Below are 23,212 nucleotides of genomic sequence, written 5' to 3' on the forward strand. Positions count from 1 at the left end.
GCCAAGAGTGGGTAATACTGTATGTATATATATATATATATATATATATATATATATATATATATATATATATATATATATATATATATATATATATATATATATATATATATATATATATATATATATATATAATATAATAGCTGATAATCACAAGGAAGAAGAAAACACCAAAGCTTGGGAACTTCGTTTTCTTTCCTTGTGTTATCAGCATATACCTAGATCACGCAACACTACAGTGATTTACTTGTATATATATATATATATATATATATATATATATATATATATATATATATATATATATATATATATATATATATATATATATATATATATATATATATATATATATAAATATATAAAATATATAATAATAAAAAAAAAAAAAATATATATATATATATACCTCTTAACGCGGTTTCACTTAGCGCGTTTTACCGTATACGTGGTGCCTCGCCAGAGCTGAACTTTCATTTAATACGGATTTTTTCCACATATACGCTGTGGGTGTCCGGCTCGAGACGCTATTTTTAGATTTGCCCCACCCGCCACCCGCCCGCCTGCCTGCCTGTGCTCCTCGCCTCTCCCTCCTCCTCCCTCTGCTTGGGCAAGCCGCGCGGTAAGGTTGCGCAGTGTGTGTCTTTGTTGCGTTATCACTGACGTCATATGACGTATCGGACTGTGATTGGCCATGCATCCCTACCCCCCTCTGCTGCGAGCTGTAATTGGCTTAAAGTATTATGACGTGACCACCTGGGGGAGGGAGGGAGGAAAGACGACGCTTGACCTAGCCGCGGCAGTTTCATCCCTCAAGGCCACATCGTGTAAACGCGCATCCATTGTTCCGTAAAATGGCTTCCGCCGGACCACCACCGCCACCAGAGAGAGACCTTTCCTTACCTGGACCCAGCGGCACTAAGCCAAAGAAGACACGACGTTCATTAAGCTAGGAGGTGAAGTACCAAATTATTCAAGATTTGGAGAAAGGAACACGGCAAGTTGATCTCGCGCTCCAGCATGGCGTCAACGAATCTACGATTCGCACGATCAAGAAGGATGCAGCCAAGATCAAAGAGCACATGAAAATCACAAAGTCTGCAGGTGCTTCATCTATCAGGTATTGCCAGAACAGGGTGCTGGCAAAAGTGGAAAATTTGCTGGTGAATTATTTGATTCGTCAGGCGCGACGCAACATGGCGGTGGACACGCGCTCAGTGCAGGAGTACGCACGTGAGCTATACGCAGCAGTGTCACGTAAGCTGGGAATTGCAGAGCCCAAACCCTTCAATGCTTCCTCTGGTTGGCTGCATAGGTTTAAGAAGAGGAACAAGATCACCAACATCAACATTGGTGGTGAGGAAGCGAGTGCTGACCGTGTGGCGGCTAGAGATTTTCCTCCGTTCTTACGTGAGGTTATGGAGGAAGGACAGTACACTGACGACCAGGTGTTTAACATGGACGAATCTGGTCTCTTCTGGAAAAAGCTACCTTCCAAGACCTTCGTTGTCCAGTCTGCCAGCAAGGTAAGGGGTCGGAAGTTGCAGAAGGAACGCATCACCGTCTTGTTTACCACCAATGCCTCCGGTACCTGTAAACCAAAGTTATCGGTGATTCACACAGCCCGCGTGCCTCACGCCTACAAGAATATGGACATGAACAAGCTTAATGTCCACTGGCTAACTGCACGTAAGGCGTGGATGTCCTCTTCTCTGTCCCTCTTCTGGTTTGACAACTGTTTTGTTCCTGACGTGAAGAAATTCTGCGAGCAACAGAATGTTTCATTCAATATTTTGTTGCTCCTTGACAACGCACCTGGACACTCGCCCCTACTTATGGGTCGTCACCCCAACGTAAAAGTGGTCTTCCTTCCTCCCAACACTACGTCATTAATCCAGCCCATGGATCAGGAGTTGATTTGCAATGTGAAATCTGCGTACTCTGCAAAGAAGTTCAAGCTCCTGAACGACTCTACCAACACCAAGGATGAGTTGCGTATGCTGGGTGACACCGACAGCGAGAGCAAAAGCGACGAGGACAAGGAACAAGAGGCGGTGACTCAAGAACTTCTCGTCAAACAATTTTGGAAGAAGTTTAACGTTAAACAAGCTGTAGACTTCTTGGTGGAGGCATGGTATCTGCTGACTATTGCTACGATTCGTCACGCATGGAGACATGTGTTGCATGGCATACCAGCTGAGAAGAGGAGTGAACCTGTGACTGGTGAGGTTCAGACTGTTGCAGTAGCAGTGGACCTTGCCAGAGAAGCTGCGCTCAATATTACAGCTGAAGGCTTCTCCGAGACCACCAACGAAGACATCCTGGAGGTGATCAGAGATCCTGAAGTGACTGCCGACGAGATGTTGGAAGAAGATCATGTCAGTGAAGAGGAGGAAGAAGGTGCGTCATTCTCCGAAGAACACAGTTTAAGTCATAGTGATATTAAGTGTGCCATAGAGTGTGCAGAGAAAATGAAGTCCGTCCTTTCCCGCGACAATGACGATGACCGCTATGAAGTCTTCCATACCCGGCTGGTGCAGGCTATGGAGCCGTACATCACGGTGTACCAAGACAACATAAATACCAGCCGTCAAAAAAGCATAACCGAGTTATTCGCCCGCAACCCACCACAGCCAGCCCAAGCCAGTGATAGTGACAGAGGTAGAGACAGTGAAGATGACTTTGAGGGATTTGTCAGGGAGGCCATAACAACTGTGGGTGACAGTGATAGTGACTCACCTGAGGGCCAGTAGCCTGCCCTCTGCCTCGGAACCAGCCTCCATCCCCGTACGCCGACCCATCTCTTCTACTACCGTAAGTGTTCCACCTAACTTTTAGTTTCTCTAACCTAACCTTTATTTTTCCTATGTTAACCTTTATTTTTCCTAACCTAACCTATTCTATATTACTTGTTTTTTCATACCATCATAAAGTTAAGATAAAATTTTTACTACAACATAGTTATGTGTCGTCAAAAAGTGGAGTTTGGGGGTCGGGCTGGTTTCTATTGAAATTAATCCCATATGTTCTGTTGTTCACTTAACGCGGATTTCACTTAACACGGTACCCTCTGGGTTTTATTGACCGCGTTAAGTGGGGTACAACTGTATTTATATATATATATACACACACAGTATATACACACTCCTCGACTTACGACCTCCCGGACCTACTACTGCCGCAGTCGTACACAAAAAAAATCAAATTAATTATTTTCGAGTCCCACCGTTAGTGGTCGCGCTGTGTACTGACAAAATTTTCATTTGTAATTCCTTTTAAAATGGCTGGCAAGCGTAAAAGTGAGAGTTCTTGTGGTGCTGAGAAGAAAAAGAGACACCCAGAAATTTATGTAAATCTACCCAAAAATACAGTTGAAAAAATTTTACGTTAATAAAATGTACAATGTACTAAAATTTTATCTCTTGTGAAAAATATATGACGTTTATATTCAAATTAATCACTATCATATAAGAATTCCAGCAATGTAAATTATATTTTTCCCGGTCATTTCTATGACATTTTAAAAGCAAAAAACAAAAACTCAATCTTAAGGACATAAATATACAAATAAATACTTCACTAGACCTTCGGCGCCAACTGTCAAAGATAGCACTGTCACCTCCCCTTCCTCCCTCCCTGACTCCCCACCCTCCAGGATTTGGTGGTCTTAGGCTTACAGTTTTTATCTTATATAATATCACAGACTAAAGTTGGACAATATAATTTGCATTGCTGGAATCCTTGCAAGACAGTGAATAATTTGAATATAAATGTCATATATTTTGCACAAGAGATAAAAATTAATCACCTCTATCACATTGCAGTAGTGATTTATATATCCCATAAGTATTTTCAATTCCATTAACGAACAAAACTTCGATTAATGAAAGCCTTACGAGAAACGCGCTTTGTTGTGCGCATCAGCTGATCAGCTAGTCTGCCAATACAGTAATTGGTTCTATGTTTATATTTGTTTCCAGTCAAGTAAATATCAAGGAAGATGGTCTCTTGAATATTTTTGCATTTTTTACTGTAAAATTATTGGTCATTCTAATTTAGTTAACATATTGAATATATATACAGTACAGGGAACAGTTTTTGTGTTCCAATCAGCTGATTGAATCACCCAACAATGCTTCTCTTTTTCACTTTGTGTACAGTGGAGTGAACATCCAGTTTGTTGGTCTCTTGAATATTTTTGCATTTTTACATTAAAATTATTGGTCATTCTGAAATTTAATTCACATATTGATAATATACAGTGTAGAAATTATTATGAAACATGAAGAAGGCATTAGAACCAATGCACTCTGTAAAGAATATGGCATGTCATCATCGACTGCCCCTACAATCAGCTATTTGATATGTACACAAAGCTGCCGGGAATACGACATACACACCTCAAAGTAAGTTAAAATACAGTATTCAATTGTTTTTATTTATTATTGTACAGTATACTGTACAGTACAGTACTGTGCTGTATTTAGTTTATATTTAATGTTTTGTTAATTCTATTACCGGTATGCAGTACAGGTTGTTCCTCTCTAGTCCGGCAACCTCGGGACCTGACCGGTGCTGAACCATGGAAATTCACCCTCGAAACACCCTACATAAAGCATAAAAACATAAGATAGGAAATATATAAATAAGAAAAAGTAATACGGTTAAAATACTATTTAATTTACCTTTAATGCTACCATAATTCTGCTTCCAATGTGAAGTGATGGTACTGTAACTAAAATTGGATTTGAGTTACATCAGGTTTGCTGGCTATTGGGCAAACTAAAATCATTCCGGAACACTGGAGTTTCCGGACCACAGAATGCCGGACTAGAGAGATACAACCTGTATTTTGTATGTACTTTTTCTGTGAGTTGGAACCAATTACCCAATATCCCACTGAAATAATAGATTCAAATAACGAAATTTTTGGTTAACGAACGACTCTGTGGAACCAATTGTGTTCATTAATCGAGGGACCACTGTATATACAGTGGGGTATGCTATAATGAACGGATCCTACTACGAATATTCCTATAACGAACGGTTTTACCTATAAAATTGAGAATGCTATAACGAACGCAACTCCTACAACGAACGCGGATGAATACCGGACTATTTCGCCTGCCGCATGAATATTGTTGTACCGCGACCCACAACAAGAGCGTCAGGCGCCATCTTTGTCTCATTGTGTAGCCAGTGCACCACTGTTATTGTTGAAATTTCGTCTTTTGATGTGGAAATAGAGTTATTTGTATAAATATTTTGTTATACAAGTGTACAATTGTGACAATGAATCGTTCAAAGCGAGTGAGAAAGCTCATAACTCTTGAAACTAAGAAAGAAATCATAAAGAAACGTGAGGATGGAACAAGCATTGCCTAACTTAGTGAAGAGTATGGGATGGCTAAATCGACTATATGTACGATTTTAAAGAATAAAGAGGAGTTGAAAACAGTGCAAGTGGCTAAGGGAATCTCTAGACTTAGCAAAGCAAGGTGTAATGTTATTGAGAAGATGGAAAATTTACTCTTAGTGTGGATAAAGGAGAAAGAAATGGCAGGTGATAGCATTAGTGAAGCTATAATTTGTGAGAAGGCCAGACAATTGTTTGAGGACCTTAAAGCCAAGACTCCCAGTGGAAGTGATAGTGATGTGCCAGTGTTTATGGGTACCAAGGGGTGGTTTACTGGTTTCAGAAGGAGAAATAAAATACATAGTGTTGTGAGACATGGTGATGCTGCTAGTGCCGATAAGGAAGCAGCTTAGGAACACCATGACATTTTTTTGAATATTATTAAAGAGGGAGGCTTTGTTTCTCAGCAAGTATTCAACTGTGATGAAACTGGACTATTTTGGAAAAAAATGCCTCGCCGTACATACATTACCAAGGAGGAAACTTCTGTCCCTGGCCATAAGCCAATGAAAGACAGGCTTACCCTCCTTCTTTGTGCTAATGCTTCTGGTGACTGCAAAATAAAGCCACTCCTTGTGTACCACGCAGAAAACCCCAGAGCTTTAAAAAACACTAGGAAGACCCGCATTGGTGTTATGTGGCGGTCAAACCCAAAGGCTTGGGTGACCAGGAATTTATTCTCTGAGTGGGTGATTGAGGTGTTTGGACCCAGTGTTTGGGAATACCTCAGGGAGAATAATCTTCCACTAAAAGCTTTGTTGGTGATGGACAATGCACCAGCCCACCCTCCTAATTTGATGGTTGAATTGCCAGAGGAGTTGAACTTCATCACTGTGCACTTCTTGCCACCCAACACAACACCTCTCATCCAGCCCATGGATCAACAGGTAATTTCTAACTTTAAGAAGCTGTACACAAAGGCACTATTTAGAAAATGTTTTGCGTCCACTTCTTCCAGTGATGTTAGCTTGAAGGAATTTTGGAAGAGTCACTTCAATATAGCAGATGCTGTATTTTTAATTACTTCAGCCTGGAAAGAGGTTACTGTGAGGTGTCTTTGTGCTGCTTGGAGGCCATTGTGGCCTGAATGTGTCCTTCAAAGAGACTTTGAAGGCTTTAAAGAGTCAGAAGAAGAGGCTGTTGTTCATGAAATTGTGGCTCTGGGCAATTCCATGGGCCTGGAAGTGGATGATGATGATGTTGAGGAGTTGGTGGAAGAGCACAGTAAGGAATTGTCCACTGAGGAGCTGCTTGAGCTTCACAAAGAGGAAAACGAGACACTGAAGCGGAGCTTAACTTCTGAGGAGTCAGGGGAGGAGGAGGACAAGGAGGAAAGCCGCATCATTCCAGCCAAAGATCTTAAGGATGCGTTCTTTTGCTGGAACAAACTGTCCAAGCTTGCTGAGGATTATCATCCTGATGTTGGTTCTGTGCAAAAGGCCATCAGTGTGTTCAATAACAATGTTATGAACTACTTTTGGAAGGTCCAGAAATCAAGGTTGAAGCAGCCAACCCTGGATACCTTCTTTACAAAGATAACAAAAGAACATACAGACAAAGTGCCTGTGAGACAGTCACCAAAGAGGGCTAGGAAGGATGACTCCTCTCCTTCCACCTCTTCTCAATAATTCTCTCCTCCCCCCTCCTCCCCCCCTCCCCCTCTGCCTCCTGTCCTGCATGCTGAACAACACTAAGGTAAGATAAAGTACCGTATTTTTTACATTTTCCACAGAATTTTTTCAGTGTTAAGTGGTTGTATTTGGGGGCCTGGAACGGATTAATCCTATAACGAACGAATGCAATAACGAACGAGGTTCTGGAACCAATTACGTTCGTTATAGCATACCCCACTGTAAACAGCTCCTCCCCGACTTACAACCTACTCGACTTACGACCACCCGCACTTACGACCTGCCTCAGTCGTACCAAAATTTTGTCAAATGACGTATTTTCGAGTCCCAACGTCAATACACAGACAAAATTTCCGTTTGTAATTCACTTTAAAATGGCTGGCAAGCTTAAAAGTGAGAGTTTTGTGGTGCTGAGAAGAAAAAGAGACACCCATTTTAGATTTTCTATGTATTATTTAAGCATTTTTTACTTACGACCTGGATTTGGGTCCCTAACCCCGTCATAAGCCGGGGAGCAGCTGTATATACATACACAGTATTGCAATTGATACAATTGATTGATTACAGTTTTTGTTGACAGAGGTGAATAGTGTGTGTGGAACAGATAGCCAGCATGAGACCTTGTCACCACCTCAGGCAAGCCTCTGTCTTGTGTGATTATTATTCTTCATATTAAATTTTTAAAATGCGTGGCTTAATATTCTTCAGCTTTGTAAAGGATATTTATCTTATATTTTCTCCTGGATGAAATTTTATTTTATAAAAGTATTAATACAGTTCTTCTGTACTATGACAAGTTTATGAGTTTCTCTTCTTATTTACAGCATTTTGCGGCTTGTAGTTTATAGTGCACTTATTTAATGTAGTTGGAACTAATTGTGTTGGGTGAACTTCTCTTAATATTGGCTGAAGCTAATGTGTTACTTTTTATAATGGCAAACAGGATGTGGCAACAACACTGCAGACGACCACATGACTCAGTACTCTCACATGACTCGGTACTCTCACATGACTTGGTACTCTCACATGACTCAATACTCTCACATGACTCAGTACTCTCACATGACTTGGTACTCTCACATGACTCAATACTCTCACATGACTTGGTACTCTCACATGACTCAATACTCTCACAAGACTCAGTACTCTCACATGACTCGGTACTCTCACATGACTTGGTACTCTCACATGACTCAGTACTCTCACATGACTCGGTACTCTCACATGACTCAATACTCTCACATGACTCGGTACTCTCACATGACTCAATACTCTCACATGACTCAGTACTCTCACATGACTCAATACTCTCACATGACTCTCAATACTCTCACATGACTCACATGTGACTCTCTCACATGACTCAATACTCTCACATGACTCTCTCACATGACTCAGTGACTCTCACATGACTCAATACTCTCACATGACTCAGTACTCTCAGATGACTCAATACTCACATGACTCAATACTCTCAGATGACTCAATACTCTCACATGACTCAGTATCTCACATGACTCAATACTCTCACATGACTCAATACTCTCACATGACTCAGTACTCTCACATGACTCAATACTCTCACATGACTCAGTACTCTCACATGACTCAATACTCTCACATGACTCATTACTCTCACATGACTCAGTACTCTCACATGACTCAATACTCTCACATGACTCAATACTCTCACATGACTCAATACTCTCAGATGACTCTCAATACTCTCTCACATGACTCAGTACTCACATGACTCTCTCACACTGACTCACAAGCTCTACATGATGCATGACTCAATACTCTCACATGACTCAATACTCTCACATGACTCTCACATGACTCAGTACTCTCACATGACTCAATACTCTCACATGACTCAATACTCTCACATGACTCAGTACTCTCACATGACTCAGTACTCTTACATGACTCAATACTCTCACATGACTCAATACTCTCACATGACTCAATACTCTCACATGACTCAATACTCTCACATGACTCAATACTCTCACATGACTCAATACTCTTACATGACTCAATACTCTCACATGACTCAATACTCTTACATGACTCAATACTCTCACATGACTCAGTACTCTCACATGACTCAATACTCTCACATGACTCAGTACTCTCACATGACTCAATACTCTCACATGACTCAATACTCTCAGATGACTCAATACTCTCACATGACTCAGTATTCTCACATGACTCAGTACTCTTACATGACTCAGTACTCACACATGACTCAGTACTCTCACATGACTCAGTACTCTTACATGACTCAGTACTCTCACATGACTCAACTCTCATGACGGTACCTCTCACATGACTCAACTCTCTCACATAGATGACTCAGTACTCTCATATGACTCAGTACATCTCACATGACTCAGTACTCACATGACTCGTACTACTCATACTCTCTCCACATGACTCTACTCACATGACTCAGTACTCACATGACTCGGTACTCCACATGACTCAGTACTCTCACATGACTCAGTACTCTCCACATGACTCGGTACTCTCCACATGACTCGGTACTCTCCACATGACTCAGTACTCTCACATGACTCAGTACTCTCACATGACTCAGTACTCTCCACATGACTCAGTATTCTCACATGACTCAATACTCTCACATGACTCAATACTCTCACATGACTCAGTATTCATCACATGACTCAGTACTCTCCACATGACTCAGTATTCTCACATGACTCAATACTCTCACATGACTCAGTATTCATCACATGACTCAGTACTCTCCACATGACTCAATACTCTCACATGACTCAGTATTCATCACATGACTCCATATGACTCAATATTCAGTATCACTATGATGTCTTCTTATCTATTTTATTCTGGCTACCGCCAGATGATTTTATTCAGCTGGGGAAGTTCCATCTCATAGTCGAGGAGTTAAACAAAACTTTGCTGCTTTGAGAAGATACTCCATCATATCCATAATCCATTTACTCATGAATGCCTGCTTTTGCAAAGGAACACCTTACTTAGAATAGGAATTCATTCCCCTCTTATCCTATTGTAACTTTTGTATTTTCATCTGGGTATAGCTAGACGATTACACTCAGCTCAGGAAACTCTGTTGGTATTGTCAAAGTGTTATCCTGCATTGTAATCTCTCCCAACTGATATACTGTACACTTTCTTTCCTCACCCCCTTGTACCCCATCTCCCCACCACAGAACAACACCTACCCTGACACACCCCTCTCCTCTCCTCTCCCTCCAGCTAACTAGCAAATGCTTCAAACTCACACATAAGAACATAAGAATGGAGGAAACTGCAACAGGCCTATTTGCCCATACCGGGCAGTCCCATTTACACCCAACCCACATTGCTCATATATCCATCCAACCTATGTTTGAAGCTATCCAGCGTATTTGAGTTAATGATGATATTTGGTAACTTGCTCCACGCGTCCACTATACAAGTATTTCCAAACCAATGTTTACCTATTTCATGCCTAAATCTAAATTTGTCTAATTTAAAGCCATTGTTACGAGTTCGCTCCTGTTTGGATAGTTTGAGTGCCTTTGTTTAGCCCCGACTTCCATTTATACACCTCTATTATATCGGCACTCACTCTACGTCTCTCGAGGGAGTGCAAATTATGATGCTTTAACCTGTCTCTGTACTCAAGGTTCCTCATGCCCGAGATTAGTCTTGTCATTCTCCTCTGAATTCTTTCCAAGGATTCTATATCCATTCTGTAATACGGTGACCAGAATTGAACTGCGTAATCCAAGTGAAGTCTCACAAGCGCAAGATATAGTTTTAGGATGACCTCGCTAGTTTTGTAACTAACACTCCTTTGTATTAACCCAAGTTCTTTATTAGCCTTGTTTCGAGCAAATACACATTGTTTACTTGGCTTAAGATTCCTACTTATCATTACTCCTAAATCTTTCTCGCAGTCGGATTTCTCAATAACATCGTTGTTCATCTGGTATCTGGTTTCCCTGTTTACATCTCCTATACGGAGTACTTTACATTTGTCCACATTGAATTTCGTCTGCCATTTTTCAGACCCTTCGAAATTTTTTTTAGATCTTCCTGTAGTTTTGTGGAGTCCTCGTCAGATTTAATTACACGCCCTATTTTAGTGTCATCAGCAAATTTACTAATGTTGCTGTCTACGCCGATATCAATGTCGTTTATGTATACGGTGATCCCTCGGTTAACGAGCGCCTCGTTTAACGAAATTTCGGTTAACGAATTACCTTCCATAAGATTCTTCGCTTCGGTTAACGAGCAAACCCTCGGTTAACGAATTCCTTACGAATTTTTCCCAACATGGTTTCGCCTGCATTTGGCTGCCCACGAGCTGTAGTATTAGTCTGCCAATATAGTAATCAGTTTTTGGGGCTTAAATTCCTTACCATTTTAGTAAATATCAAGAAGGTTGTACTATTCAATAATTTTAAAAGTTTTATATTAAATTTTTTAGTCATTTTAACAGTTATTGAACATAATTGAAGTACAGGAAACTATTTTTTTGCACGCCAAACAGCCACTCAACACACCAAGCTTGGCGTCAGTTTACCAGTTGAGAGGAAGGAACATCTTGTTTGAGACTCTTCAACATAAATGCTTTTTTCTGTGTTTCCAGTCAAATTATTGGTCATTTTGAAATATATCTTACATATTGATAATATATAGCGCAGTGCAGTGTTGATTTAAAGAAAATAATCTTGAATTACACCAAATGAACTAAAATTTTATGGGTGAAATGGCGGCATGGGGTGACTTCTCTTCCGCCCCAGTGCCTTCTCTTCTCCCTTCTCCCCCACCCCCATTCTATTTCCCATCATCATCAACCAGGAGCCTTCTACATACACACCTCAAAGTAAGTGTAAAGTATTTTACTGCATTTATTTTTAGTTTGTATGTAATTTTCGGTGAGCTGGAACCAATTACCCAAAACCCATTGAAACAATGGTTTCGGTTAATGAATTTTTCGGTTAACGAGCAACCTTCTGGAACGAATTGTGCTCGTTAACCGAGGGACCACTGTATAATAAATAATAACGGTCCAAGTACTGAGCCTTGCGGAACTCCACTAGTGATGTTGCTCCAAGCGGATTTAGTGTCGTTAATGCTCACTCGCTGTTTCCTTTCCTGTAACCACGTCCTAATCCATTTCAGAATATCTCCTGTAATGCAATGAGCCTCCACTTTTCTTATTAGTCTTTCAAGGGGAACTTTGTCAAAGGCTTTGCTAAAGTTGAGATATACCTGTACTACATACTAATTGTGCCCCTCATCTACTAACTCGAAAACAGATGAAAAGAATGTTAATAGATTAGTTAGACATGAACTCCCGCTTGTGAAGCCATGTTGGAGATCATTGATCAACTTGTGCTTCTCCAGGCTATTTTGAATAGCGTTTGAAATGATTGCTTCCAGTTATTTGCCTACAATTGATGTTAGACTGATTGGACGGTAGTTAGAGGATAGTGATCTATCTCCCTTCTTCAGAATCGGTATTACATTCGCTATCCTCCAGGATTCTGGTACTACACCTGTTTTTAAGGACATGTTAATCAACTTTGCTAAGGGCATACTAAGCTCTTCCTTACCAGTGGCATTTCTAGCCTTTGGAAAGTGGGGGGGGGGCCACTTTGGGGCCAAGGTAAATGTTGGGGGGACAAAACCAAACCTGTGTACAACTTGCAAGATGCAGTTTTTGGCATTATTATACCAATTTGATTGACAAATGTGAAGTGACGTCTCTCATGACGCCAGCCTAAAATAATCAGCATATGGCGGTATAATGGCAACGCTCTTATTCCACTAAACATGATTCATTGGAGTATTGACACACTTGAACATATCTCACCTCACCTCACCCATGCCTGCATCTGGCGTGCGGTGCGCCCATTGCCTGAATCACTTGACTCACTTCCTGGTTTTGGGAATGTTTTTGGAATTGCAATTTTGAGAATAAAAAGTGGGGGGCCAACCCAGGGGCCAGCCCAAAATCTGGGGGGGGCCATGCCCCCCCTCCCTCCCCTGTATAATTGCCCGTTCCTTACATTAGGCCTTAGTTTGTCTATTTGCTTACTAACATCGTTACTAGTCACTACTATCTCTCTTAATTTATTTTCTACACTATCTCTGTATAGAGTCGGTGCCTCAGGTATCGTGTGTAAATTTTCGGTGGTGAAAACTGTTGAAAAATATTTATTCAGATTATAATCTGAATAATTATTGCTCATTTCTCCGTCGTTAACAGTTAGCTCGCCGGTATCTGACTGTATTGGTCCAATCTTTTCTCTTGTTTTAGTTTGATACATTTGATAGAATCCCTTGGGGTTTGACTTCGCCTCCCTTGCTACCTTCAGTTCATTATTCCTCTTTGCTTTTCTTATCTCGGTCTTAACCTTACCGGGCAAGCACAACAGCTTATTAAACCGTTTTGACGTGTAAGCGCAAGCATAAACTAATAACTGTACATGAAATAAAATAAAAGAAATTAAATAAACCAACGAGTTATTACTAACAATACTACATTGCATGAAGCAATTATATAATATTTTTAATTGTTTGTGTTGAGTTAATAGACACTCGGTACACACAATCAGTATCACAAATTTTTAGAACTCTTTGCATATTAGCGACTTAACCGTTCTCCCCACTTCAATCTGGCTGGGCAGTGATACTCTGAAGTGCTGCCCCGGAGAATGCTACTTATAGCTGGCCCTCACAGCTCTATGTGTGGACTGCGGGAAATACCACAACCAGCTATAACACTTCTTATTTATATCAATATCCAACTATAACACTTCTTATTTATATCAATATCCAACTATAACACTTCTTATTTATATCAATATCCAACTATAACACTTCTTATTTACATCAATATCCAACTATAACACTTCTTATTTACATCAATATCCAACTACAGTATAGTCTGGATTTACGCAGTTTTGATTAACGCGTTTGGTCATTTACGCGGTGTCTTGCCAGAATTGAAATGCTTTAATTATGCGGTAAATTTGGTCTTTTACGCGGAGAGTGGCTGGAGGGTCCAGACGCGCTGCGCCATTTTGTATTCAAGCGGCCCATGCCTGACCACAAGCGGGGAGAAGCAGCGCGAGTAAGGTTGCACAGTATGTCGCTGTTGCGTTATCGGTGACGTCATATGACGTATCGGACTGTGATTGGGCCACACATCCTTTCCACCCACGCATTCCCTCCGCCGCTAGCTGTGATTGGTCTAATGTAACATGACGTGCCCTGCCACCAGAAGGTAGAAGTCGCTGACCTAGCAGGGCCTGTCTCATTGTTCTCAGTCCGCGTATACAGTTCTCTCTTGTGCCCGCTATTCCCCTCACAATGGCTTCCGCGGGACCCCCACTACCAGAGAAAAGCATTGAATTACCTGGACCAAGCCATGATTGTGTGAAGGAAATCATCGAGTTGGGGGAGAAAATTAAGCTCATCCTTGACAACGACCCAGACAAGCATCGGTATGAAGCGTCTAATAACCATCTGACGAAAGTTATGGAGCCGTATATCCAGATCTATCTCGACAACATCAATGCTAGTCGTCAACGTAGTATTGAGGACTTCCTCGCCCGCAACCCCCCACAACCACAGCCAGCCCAAGTCAGTGATAGTGATATTGACAGTGAGGATATGGACTTTGAGAGGTTTGTCTGGGAGGCCCTGCAAACCTCTACGAGTAGTGAAAGAAAGTGATTCACCGGAGGGCAACTAATCTGCCCTCTGCCTCGGAACCAGCCGCCATCCACGTGTGCTGAACCAGCTTTTCTACTAATGTAAGTGTTAAAATCCTAATATTATTGATATTTTTCTTAATTATTAATTATGTGTGCATACCATCATAAAATTAAGATGTTATTTTTACTACAACGTACGTATTGTGTCGGCAAAAAGTGGAGTTTGGGGATTGGCCCCGTCTCTATTTCAATTAATCCCATATGTTCTGTTATTTCATCTACACGTTTCTCGTTTTACGCTGGCCTCCACGGGTTCAATTGACCGCGTAAATGCAGACTATACTGTATAACACTTCTTATTTATATCAATATTCAACTATAACAATTCTTATTTATATCAATATTCAACTATAACACTTCTTATTTATATCAATATTCAACTATAACACTTCTTATTTATATCAATATTCAACTATAACACTTCCTATTTATATCAATATTCAACTATAACACTTCTTATTTAAGTGATACAGTATACAAAATACAACAATGTGACTCAATACATATTTACATTTAATAACTACTGTACACACTTGTCGAGCTCAACATGCCTTATGTCAAGTCTTTTCACTGCGGCCCCAACTCAAGAGTCAAAGAGTGGGACTCAACGGGCCAACACAACTACAGTGTGGAACAGTGAGCATCGCGATGCACCTGAGATTCTCCCACTTTATATATTAAATCTCTTTTAAAACTATTTTACATAGTTAAATTTGCAAAAACTGAATAAAAATACAATACTGTACAGTATATGAAACAAACATTACTACAAAATATTAAAAGTACATAAATACATTACATGGCAACATAACACTACTGTACTTGTGTGGATAGGGAACTGATTGATAGGGCCATTTCCTGTACATAGACATTGCAGGTATATGACATAGTACTTAGGCCATACAGGTTTACAAACATTGGTGAACAGTAAGTAAATTCAACCAAGGATAAACCAAGATAAGAAGTTTTGATAAATGGAGAACCAGCAATACTGGGAATAGTTTCGTTTATTCATTTAAAAAAGTAAATTGGTTTTTGTATCACTATCAAAAAGTTGTGTCTTTATCTGTCTCTTTGGATGAATTATGTCAACACTATAGATCCCAAGTTTTTAAGTCACTTTTGGTGAACCTTGTTATGAATAATGTAATGTAGGATCCCAAGTGTGAGAGTGTAGTCACTCTAGTGTGTAAATTTTATAAAACATGACAAGAGTATTAACAATGTTTCATTTTTACAATATTGAGGTATAATTTATATTAATTCCACATTGGAGACAAAATGAAGAATATTATGACCTTTTTTCCAGGAATCCTACAATAACATGAGAGCAGATACTGGACTAAGGTAAAGTAGGTGACTGTTGATGTAATGTATAGTACAGTACTATAGTCTGCATGAAGTAAGCACTGTACAGTAATGTAAGGTACATGCTGTGCACATTTTTCTGTTGAGAAATTACTGTACAGTGTAATTACAATTTTGTTGGGGTATTATGCTGCTAGACGACATCAGTCACTAAGGCCCGAATTCAGAAAGGTGGTTTGAGCCTAGGATTTGAACTCGGCTCAGGCGTGCAAATCGGAATTCCTTGATCCAAGATTTCCTGCAGTGGATTACCCGTGTTCAAAACATCAGCATGAACTCCGGATCGGATAATCTGTTGCAATTTCTCCAATTTCGAGCAAGGATTTGAACACTGAAATTCCAGCCAATCACGTTTCATTTAAACCATTACAACAGCCACTCACCATCGAGAGTAATGTTTACAAGATTATGGCGGCAACTATGAATCGGCAACTTCTTACAGAGGAAAAATCTCTCCTTGCACATCATACGTTACTTTTGTTACTATAATTACAATCAAATTAGGATAAAATTATAATGATTTATTGTACAGTGATCCCTCGGTTAACAAACGGCTTTGTTAACGAAATTTTGGTTAACGAATTACCTTCCATAAGAATATTCAATTCGGTTAACGAATTCCTTACGAATTTTTTCCAACATGTTTTTGCCTGCTTTCGGCTGCTCACCAGCTGTAGTATTAGTCCGCCAATACAGTAATCGGTTTTAAGGCTTAAATTCGTTACCATTTGAGTAAATATCAAGAAGGTTGTACTATTCAATAATTTTCCAAGTCTTATATTAAAATTTTTAGTCATTTTAGCAATTATTTAACATAATTGAAGTACAGGAAACTAGTTTTTAGTGCGCCAAACAGCCACTCAACACACCAAGCTTGGCGTCAGTTTGAGTCTCTGTTCAGTGGAGGGAACATCTTGTTTGAGACTCTCTTGAACATAAACTATTTTTTCTGTTTTTGCAGTGAAATTATTGGTAATTTTGAAGTTTATTTTACATATTGATAATATATAACGCAGTGCAGTGTTGATTTAAAGAAAATATTTTTTATTTACAGCAATAAAACTTAAAATTTTAGTGTTGAAATTGAATCCAGCATGGCTCCAAAGAAATCGAGAAAAGTTATTTCAATCCAGGTAAAACAGGAAATAATAAAGAAACATGAACAGGGCATTAGAACAAATGTGCTTAGTAAAGACTATGGCATGTCGGCATCAACTGTGTCGACAATTCTTGCACAGAAAGACAAGTTCAAGGAAGTGAAATAGCAGGAACAGAGAGGTTACTTCTCATTTGGATTAGGGAAAAACAAATGAAAGGTGATTCAGTTTCTACTGAATTTATTTGTGAAAGAGCCAGGAAAATTTACGAACATTTAAAGAGAGGTCAACCTGGTACTTCTGGCACAGATTCAAAGATTTTCGGGCCAGCAAAGGCTGGTTTGAAAAATTTAAGAAAAGAAGTGACATTTTCAGTGTTATTAGGCATGGTGAGGCTGCCAGTGCAGATAAAGAAGGAGCAGCAAAGTTTGTAGTGGAGTTTAAGAAACTGGTGGATGAAGAAAATTATCTTCCACAGCAAGTGTTTAATGTGGACGAAACTGGGCTGTTCTATAAGAAAATGCCCAAAAGGACATTCATCACTAAAGATGAAGCCTCTTTACGTGGGCATAAACCTTTGAAAGACCGTCTCACTCTATTGCTTGGTGCCAATGCTTCAGGGGATTTCTGACTGAAGCCTATGCTTGTCTACCACTCTGAGAACCCCAGTAAGAGGACAGCATGGAGTTTATTGGAAGCCTTTTGGATAATGCCCCTGGTCATGACCCTGAACTTGCCAGCACTTTGGAGGCTCAATTTGACTTTGTCCAGTGTTGTTTTTGCCTCCCGACACTACATCAATCATGCAGCCAATGGACCAGAATGTGATCAGCAACTTCAAGAAGTTGTACATGAAGAAAATGTTCCGGAGGTGTTATCAGGCAACTTCCACTGATCCTGAACTAACACTGGCACAGTTCTGGAAGACACAATTTAACATCCTGGAGGCTGTAAAATTGATTGTGTCCTCATGGCGATAAGTCTCCATTTGATCCCTCAATTCTGCATGGAAAGCACTGTGGCCATGAGCAGTCCATGATTTTAAGGGATTTGAGGAAGAAGCAGAGTTGGACAAGGAGATTGTGTCCATTGGTCAGTCAATGGGCCTCGAAGTGGAGGAGGATGATGTGGAAGAGCTTGTGATGTCTCATGAGCAGGAACTTACTCCTGAAGACTTGCAGCAAATGGATGAGATGTTAGAGGCTGACAGTGGTGAAGAGGAAAGGGAAAGTGATGACCATATGTCTACTTCAGATTTGAAAGATGTTGTTCACTACTGGGAGAAGTTCAGGAAACTGGCTTCAAGGCACCCAGATGTGGAAACAACAGAACCTATTTTGTGTAATGTTGAGGACAGAGTGGTCTCCTTCAAAAATCAGTTAATGATGAGGAGGAGAAATGCCCCACAAACAAAAATTGACAGTTTCTTTATTAAAAGGCAGTGGGAAAAAGATGCTACCCCTCAGCCTTCCACTTCAAGAAGGATAGAGGATGTTGCTGGAGAATCTGTCAGTCCAGAGGTTCCTGACATTTTCATGGAAGGTGACTCGCCTTCCAAGAAGCAGTAAAAGGCTTCTCCTCCACCTCCACTTCCTTCTCTTCTCCCCTCTCCTCCACCTCCCACTTCAAATTCACATCAGCATCATCATCCAGGAGCCTTCTACATACACACCTCAAAGTAAGTGTACTTTACTGCATTATTTTTTTACTTTATGTAATTTTCGGTGAGCTGGAACCAATTACCCCAAAACCCATTGAAACAATGGTTTCGGTTAACGAAATTTTTGGTTAACGAACAACCTTCTGGAGCGAATTGTGTTCATTAACCGAGGGACCACTGTACTCTGTTACAATTTGGCTGTGTTGATATATAATAAAAAAAAATTAGAGGAAGAACGATTACCCAGTACATACAAATTGTAGATATAATCTGGGACAGGTGTCAATATTCATAACCAAAGCAAGATGAATTAATGCAGGGCGTAGTAATCTGGCTATATTCGGTTCGGTTAGGTAAGGTTTAATTCTGTTCTTTTAACCCCACATTTCCCCTGATTAGTAATGTAAAGAAAAGACTTTCCTTTATTAATACCTGTACATTAAAATAAAAAATATGTTGAAAATAGATCAAAATAGTTTTCCTGAAGATAAACACTCAAAATAAAGAAGTGTCAGCATTCTTTACATTTACCCACTTGATCTTCATGGCCCCTAAACATGAAAGTGTTGGGACACATTACCATAACTCATTCAGTAACCAGAATCCTTCTTACCTAGAAACTATTCGTTGCAAAGAATCTTAAAGCAGTCATCAGCTGATGACAACAGGTCTGTCAAGCACTGGTAATGCTCCATATCACGGATAATATCAAGGAAATCTTCCATGATGTATCGTTGTCTAAATTGTGTGTCATCATGAAAAATTGATAGGATTCTGTTTATCTACCATCAATCTTCTCTCTATAAAATTTCCAGCCTCTAGGCTGGATTAATACGAGAAATGACGAATTCAATCTTAAACCCGTTTTGAATCTTGTGTTGGCTCAAGCCACAATTCTGAATACCAACAATCTTCAATCTTCGCTCGATCCTTGGTTTAAACCTTCATGCTGTTTCAAACCAGCGTTTTCAATTCGGGCCCAAAGAGTTATGTTGTTGATTACTGTCATGCCATCATCAATTACTGTCATGCTATTATCAATTACTGTCATGCCATCAGCAATTACTGTCATGCCAGCAGCTATTATTGTCATGCCATCAGCAATTACTGTCATGCCATCAGCAATTAGTGTCAGCCCATCAGCAATTACTATCATGCCATCACAACACAACACAGTACAACACAACACAGTACAACACAACACAGTACAACACAGTACAACACAACACAGTACAACACAACACAGTACAACACAACACAGTACAACACAACACAGTACAACACAACACAACACAGTACAACACAACACACACAGTGGTACAACAACACAGTAGTATACAACACAAAACAGTACAACACAAATACAGTACAACACAAACACAACACAAAACAGTACAACACAACACAGTACAGCAAATAACAACAGTACAACACAACACAGTATAACATACACATAAACATAACACAACACAGGTACATAGTACAACGCAGTACAACACAACACATACAACACAACAGTACAACACAACACAGTACAACACAACACAACACAACAAATACAACACAACACAGTACAACACAACACAGTACAACACAACACAACAACAGTACAACACAACTAGTACAACACAACACACAGTACAACACAACACAGTACAACACAACACAACACAGTACAACACAACACAGTACAACACAACACAACACAGTACAACACAACACAGTACAACACACCAGTACAACACAACACAACACAGTACAACACAACACAGTACAACACAACACACAGTACTGTACAACACAACACAGTACAACACAACACAACACAGTACAACACAACACAGTACAACACAACACAACACGAGTACAACACAACACAGTACAACATACAGTACAACATACAACACAACACAGTACAACACAACAGTACAACACAACACACAACACAACACAGTACAACACAACACAAATACAACACAACACAGTACAACACAACACAGTACAACACAACACGTACAACACAACACAGTACAACACAACAGTACAACACAACACAGTACAACACAACACAGTACAACACAACACAACAACAGTACAACACAACACAGTACAACACAACACAACACAGTACAACACAACACAGTACAACACAACACAGTACAACACAACACAGTACAACACAACACAACACAGTACAACACAACACACAAATACAGTACAACACAACACAGTAGCAACACAAGTACACAGTACAACACAACACAACACAGTACAATACAACACAGTACACATACAACACAACACAGTACAACACAACACAACACAACACAACACAGTACAACACAGTACAACACAACACAGTACAACACACACACAACAGTACAACACAACACAGTACAACACAACACAGTATACATAACACAACACAACACAACACAACACAACACAACACAGTACAACACAACACAACACAGTACAACACAACACAGTACAACACAAACACAACAACACAACACAGTACAACACAACACACCAGTACAACACAACACACAATACAACAACACACACACAACACAACATAACAACATAGTACAACATAAACACAGTATAAACATAAATACAAGTACAACATAACACAAATACAGTTAAAACACAACATACAACACAATAAATAAACACAACACAGTACACAATAAACACAGTACAACACAACACAGTACAACATAACATAAATACAAACACAGTACAAATACAAACACAGACAACACAAACAATACAATACAACACAGTACAACATAGTACAACACAACACAGTACAACATAAATATACAACATAAATACAAATACAGTACAACACAAGTACAACACAACACACAACACAGTACAACACAAATACAGTATAAATACAACACAACATAGTACAACACATACAGTATTAAACACAACACAGTACAACACAACACAACATGTATAACATAAATCAGTACTGTACAACATAACATAACACAGTACAAAACAACATAGTACAACACAACACATTATAAATACAAATACATTACAACACAACACAAATACAGTACAACATAACACAGTATAACACAACACAGTACAACATAACACAGTACACATAAATACAACACAGTATAACACAACACAGTATAAATACAACAAAATACAATACAGTACATACAACACAGTACAACACAACACAGTACAAACACAACACAATTCAAAACAACACAACACAACCTACAACACAACACAGTACAACACAACACAGTAAAACACAACACAACTCAAAACAACACAACACAACTCAGTACAACACAACACAGTACAACACAACACAGTACAACACAACACAGTACAACACACATACACCACACAACATAGCATAGTACAACACAACACAACATAGTACAGTACAACACAATACAGTACAACACAACACAGTGCAATGCAACACATCACAGTACAACACAACACATCACAATACAACACAACACAACACAACACAGTGCAACACAACACAGTACAACACAACACAACACAATGCAACACAACACAACACAATGCAAATACAGTACAACATAAACACAATGCAACACAGTACAAACACAACGCAATACAACTCAACACAAAACAATGCTACACAGTACAACACAACACAATACAACATAACACAAACAATGTAACACAGTACAACACAACACAGCATACAACACAAAACAATGCAACACAATACAACACAACACAACACAACACAGTACAACACAACACAAAACAATGCTACACAGTACAACACAACACAACACAGTACATCACAACACAAAACAATGCAACACAGTACAGTACAACACAACACAATACAACACAACACAAAACAATGCTACACAGTACAACACAAAACAACACAGTACATCACAACACAAAACAATGCAACACAGTACAACACATATACATACACAACTACACTTCATAGCGTGACTACACAACACAAGTACAACACAACGCAACACAACACAGGACAAGTAACCAGTCAACACTGATATAAGCGAAGATAAAGCAGCACCATTAAGTTTTGTAGTGACTTGTACCAAATAGTTTAGCACCATAATATCCCTTCCTTAAATCTTACCACTGCATCATTATTTCTCTGTATACTGCTTGCCTCACCAGTAGACGGTCATGTTCCTTGTCTTCCATTTTTACACATACTGTACTGTACTGAGAATAAGTTGGGATTTATTAGC

General features: G+C 39.5%; 1 protein-coding gene across 1 annotated transcript in view; it reads left to right on the plus strand.

Annotated features, from left to right (window-relative positions):
• The window catches only part of LOC121862000 (transmembrane protein 245-like), a 143,087-nt gene extending 126,905 nt beyond the window's left edge, over positions 1-16,182 (plus strand). The window contains exon 12 of the mRNA XM_042359928.1: positions 16,144-16,182. Within this exon, the coding sequence (XP_042215862.1) occupies positions 16,144-16,162 (19 nt within the window). The 3' untranslated portion in view covers positions 16,163-16,182. The remainder of the gene's footprint in view (positions 1-16,143) is intronic.
• Positions 16,183-23,212: the final 7,030 nt, after the last annotated feature.

The sequence above is a fragment of the Homarus americanus genome, unplaced genomic scaffold, assembly GCF_018991925.1.
Source record: "Homarus americanus isolate GMGI-L3 unplaced genomic scaffold, GMGI_Hamer_2.0 scaffold25013, whole genome shotgun sequence".
In the NCBI taxonomy this organism is placed as follows: Eukaryota; Metazoa; Arthropoda; class Malacostraca; order Decapoda; family Nephropidae; genus Homarus; species Homarus americanus.